The sequence below is a fragment of the Egretta garzetta genome, unplaced genomic scaffold (assembly GCF_000687185.1).
Source record: "Egretta garzetta isolate BGI_Z169 unplaced genomic scaffold, ASM68718v1 scaffold333, whole genome shotgun sequence".
NCBI lineage: Eukaryota > Metazoa > Chordata > Aves > Pelecaniformes > Ardeidae > Egretta > Egretta garzetta.
Genome location: NW_009259179.1, coordinates 914,425 through 918,903, shown reverse-complemented (window position 1 = coordinate 918,903; position 4,479 = coordinate 914,425). Strand labels below are relative to the sequence as shown.

Sequence of the window (4,479 nt, the reverse complement as noted above, 5' to 3'; positions counted from 1 at the left end):
CTGGGGGGTGAAGGAGAGGATGGAGGGGGCTGCTGCGCTGTGGGACCAGGGCGAGGGGTCCCACCTCCCCTCTGGCTCTTGGCAACGGGAGGCAGAGCCACAACCCTTCTCAGAAAGGTGGCGATGAAAGCTGGGGGAGAGCCAGGACAGCAGGCAGGGATGGGGAGCGTCGGGGATGTGTTTGGGGGGGCATGGAGGACTGTGGGTGAAACCTGGCCCCATGCCCTGGCACAGCTAGGGGGGTGATACTGGCAGTGATGGGTTGCCCTGTGCCTCAGCCCCGGGGCACAGGACCCCCCAGAGGCCCTGATGTCCCTGATTGCCCCTTCCCTGTGGCTGCCCAGTGAGGTGCCACCACTGGTGGCAGAGGAGACCTGCGGTGGGGTGTGTGCCCCAGCCCCGCCAGCTGTGTGGGGATGCGGGGGCGGCCGAGAGGCAGTGTTGAGGTGGCTTTCCCTGCTGGGGACAGCTGTCCCTTCCCCAGTCAGCCCCTCCAGCTGGGTGAAGGAAGCCTGGCAGGCACGGCACCAGGCGTGGGCTGGCCCCCGTGCAGGCGCAGTGCCAGGCTGTGGGGTGCCCCGTGGCTGGGGGCTGCTGCCAGGCACCTCTTGTCCCATGCTTTGAGGCTCTGCTCCCTCCTGTGTCCCTGGCATTGCTGCTTGGGGACAGCCTGTGCTGGAGTGGGGGGGACTTTCTGGTGTTTCTATGGCCAAGATGGGGCAGAGCAGGGGGTCCCTGCCCATCCCTGGGGGTTCTGCTGATGGGGTGCCTCTCCCGATCCCACTGGAGAGCTGGAGATGGGCTTGGGAGATGAAACCTGCTAGCATCCCTTGCAGCCTACCCAGGCAGCACTCCAGCTTTGGCTCTCAACCCCTCTGGGTGATTTTCTCAGGGGGGACGGGGCAGAGGGGAGCGGGGCAGGGTCCCTCTAACCTGGCGCGGTGTCCTGGCAGAGGCTGAGCTGTAGCATGCAGGCAGAGGAGGGCACGGACTGGCTGCTGGAGCTGCTCACCGAACTGCAGCTGCAGCAGTACTTCCTGCGCATCCGGGACGAGCTCAACGTCACTCGCCTCTCCCACTTCGAGTACGTCAAAAATGAAGATCTGGAGAAGATCGGCATGGGACGCCCTGGTGTGTACATCCCCCCCAAACCCTCCCCGTGCCCCCAGCTGGCTGTGCAGCATCTTTTGGGGAGCTCAGAGGAGCATGTGGTGCATGGGGTTGGAGAAGTCCTCAACCCCTGCTGGGTTGGTGATGGTCCCTGTGTCCTGCAGGTCAGCGGCGGCTGTGGGAGGCGGTGAAGCGGAGGAAAGCCATGTGCAAGCGGAAATCCTGGATGAGCAAGGTAGGGAATGGGAGAGGGACAGGTGTGGCAGGGAAACTGAGGCAGCCGGGAGGAGCTGGACCTCTCCCCATGCTCTTCCCCAGTGCCCGGCTCTCCCCCCGCCGCCAGTCCCTTGTGCCTGCAGGCTGGGGGCACACCGGGACAGGGGACCTTGGGATGCTCATGTATGCCCCTGATGCCATCCCGTCCAAAGCTGGTGCTGCTGCCACCCTGGCACCCCCTGGCACCCCCAAAAGAGCAAGGCGTTTGCCAGCTGGGCGCTGGGTCATGGCCTCTCCTCTGCATGACTCATCTGGGCCAGGACAGGCTTTTAATAGAAGGCTACTCAGCCTCGCACCAGGCACAGAAATGCCACCTCCCACCCCGGCCACATACCGGGCCCAGCCCCCGCGCACCCCACATGGGTCCTGGCTGCGAGGCTGGGACAGGACCCTGCCCTGTGGGGCACATCATGGTCCAGGCACATCGTCGGTCCCAGCTGGGGGAGAAGGAGGGAAAGCCCGTCCACATCCCCTCTGGACTGGCGGTGGCAGCAGCGCATATTGCAAGGCCCACGTTGCTGCAGGGATGTGTCACCACACTCAGCCCAAGCTGGAGGTTTCTCTCGGCTTCATGCCCAGGTGCATCGCATGGCCGCAGCCTGGCTAAGGAGTGCCCAGGGCCCTCTGGCTACCGGCCTGGTTTGCCAGGTCTGTTGGGGAGCTGCTGTGGGGCTGCTGTGAGAGGCACAACCCCTTCCCTCCCCATGAATTGCAGCTCAGCGTGCAGGCAGCTGGAGGGTCATCATTAGGTTCCAGAGCGTACAGCCCAGGCAGAGGGTCCTCCTGACACTGTTCACTTGCAGACCCGAGGACCTGGGGTGTCTCTGCACCCGTGTCTCATCTGCCTCCATGTCCCACAGGTGTTCAGCGGGAAGCGTCCTGAATCGGAGCTGCCACCCCAGCCCCAGAGCACCTTCCGCAAGCCCCCCCCGCCGCCACCCCCCGAAGCCGGGGGCCAGCACTCCCTCACCTGCCTCGTGCGGGAGCGGGACCTCTCACTCTTCGAGAAGCTGGGCGATGGCTCCTTTGGCGTCGTGCGTCGCGGCGAGTGGTGCACACCTGCTGGCAAGACGGTGAGGGAGTCGGGGGGGAGTGGGGCACGGGACCACCCTGGGCAGGGGGGAAGATGCTTCAGGGCTCATCCCTGCTTTGGCCGTAGCTGAATGTGGCAGTGAAGTGCCTCAAGACAGACGTGCTGAGCCAGCCGGAGGCACTGGATGACTTCATTCGGGAGGTGAACGCCATGCACTCCCTGGACCACAGGAACCTCATCCGCCTCTATGGCGTGGTGCTGTCCCACCCCATGAAGATGGTGAGTGTGGGGGGACAGGGCTGATCCCAATGCCCTGTGGGTGTCCCACGTGATGGGGCAAGCAAAGCCAGGCTGGGTCTGTACTCTGAGTCCTCCGCTGGCATCCCAAGGGGGGCACAAGAAGGCCAGAAACCAGCCCAACCAGGGTGCTTCTGGCCTGACTGACCTGCTGTCCCCTCCCCATGGCCCAGGTGACAGAGCTGGCCCCCCTGGGCTCCCTCCTGGACCGCCTGCGGAAGAACCAGGGCCATTTCCTCATCTCCACCCTCTGCCAGTACGCCATCCAGGTGGCCAAGGGCATGGCCTACCTGGAGTCCAAGCGCTTCATCCATCGTGACCTTGCCGCCCGCAACATCCTGCTGGCCTCCAATGAGCTGGTCAAGATTGGGGACTTTGGGCTGATGCGGGCCCTGCCCAAAAATGATGACCACTATGTGATGCAGGAGCATCGCAAGGTCCCCTTCGCCTGGTGAGCCCCAGGGAGGGGGGGAACCTGGGGTTGCAGCACGCATGACCTCCTGATGCTCACAACCTTGCCTGTGCAGGTGTGCTCCCGAGAGCCTGAAGACACGCACCTTCTCCCATGCCAGTGACACCTGGATGTTCGGGGTGACCCTCTGGGAGATGTTCACCTATGGGCAGGAGCCCTGGATCGGCCTCAATGGCAGCCAGGTGGGTGCACGGCAGGGACCTGCCCCCCCGACTCGCCCCAGCAGCACCAGGAGGGGGGCCCTGGAATCCGCTGACAGCACCGCCTGTCCCACAGATCCTGCACAAGATAGACAAGGAAGGTGAGCGGCTGCCACGGCCCGAGGACTGTCCCCAGGATGTCTACAACGTCATGCTGCAGTGCTGGGCGCACAAGCCTGAGGACCGACCTACCTTTGTGGCCCTGCGGGACTTCTTGGTGGAGGTGGGTGAGCGGGTGGGGAGGGGGACAGGGAGGTCCCCTGTGCCCCCATCCCATCAGCTCTGCCCGAGTGTGGGCAGAGTTAAGGATGTTGCCGAGGCGGGAAGTAACATTGGAGGGCTTGGGCCAGGCAGCTCTGCCAGCTGGGAGGTGGTGGGTGGTGACATGGCCACACCAGAAGGACCCCTGGGAGCCACCTTGCTCCTGTGGAGCATCTGGGTGCTGCTGGTGCCCTTGCCCACCCCAGGGATGCTGCGGCTGGGGAGGGGCTGGGAGTGGTGGTACTGTCTCCTGCCCGTTTTGGGGGCTCCTCTGACCTGCGTGGGGCTAGCCCTGTCCCTGAAGCTAGAGGGGATGGACATGATGGGGGACTGGGTCCCCTGTCCTCACCCCCTCTGTCCTCCCCAGGCTCAGCCCACTGACATGAGGGCACTGCAGGACTTTGAGGAGCCTGACAAGCTGCACATCCAGATGAACGACATCATCACGGTCATCGAGGGCAGGTATTGCATGGGCAGGGGGGCACGGACCAGCTCCCAGCCTGCATGGGGACAGGGGACCTCAAGAACAGGGGGGCCACGGGCACTGGCAGAGCTGTGGGGAGCAGGGATGGGGATGATGAGGGCTCTGCCCCCCCAGCACACCTGGACCCATACCCCCACAGGCGGGCAGAGCTGCCCCTGCTCCCGAGAGGGGTGCAGTTCCTGGGTAGGGGGTCACGGCCGTACCTGTGGGCAGCCCAGCCCTGCCAGCCCCGTCTGCCCCCGCTGACTCACCCTGCTGCGCCCCGTGGGTTTGCCCGGCCTTTCCCCGGGAAACCGGGCACCCCGGGGCCACTCCCCGCTGATAGCGGCGGGGGCGAGGCCCCGCG

General features: G+C 65.1%; 1 protein-coding gene across 1 annotated transcript in view; it reads left to right on the top strand.

The window, feature by feature from the left end:
* The first annotated feature begins 956 nt into the window (after positions 1 to 956).
* TNK2 (tyrosine kinase non receptor 2) overlaps positions 957 to 4,479 on the top strand; it is an 11,500-nt gene continuing 7,977 nt past the window's right edge. Inside the window, exons 1-8 of the mRNA XM_035891235.1 lie at positions 957 to 1,131; positions 1,275 to 1,345; positions 2,247 to 2,459; positions 2,546 to 2,698; positions 2,890 to 3,167; positions 3,244 to 3,370; positions 3,465 to 3,611; positions 4,017 to 4,111. Coding sequence (XP_035747128.1) covers positions 969 to 1,131; positions 1,275 to 1,345; positions 2,247 to 2,459; positions 2,546 to 2,698; positions 2,890 to 3,167; positions 3,244 to 3,370; positions 3,465 to 3,611; positions 4,017 to 4,111 — 1,247 coding nt within the window. The 5' untranslated portion in view covers positions 957 to 968. The remainder of the gene's footprint in view (positions 1,132 to 1,274; positions 1,346 to 2,246; positions 2,460 to 2,545; positions 2,699 to 2,889; positions 3,168 to 3,243; positions 3,371 to 3,464; positions 3,612 to 4,016; positions 4,112 to 4,479) is intronic.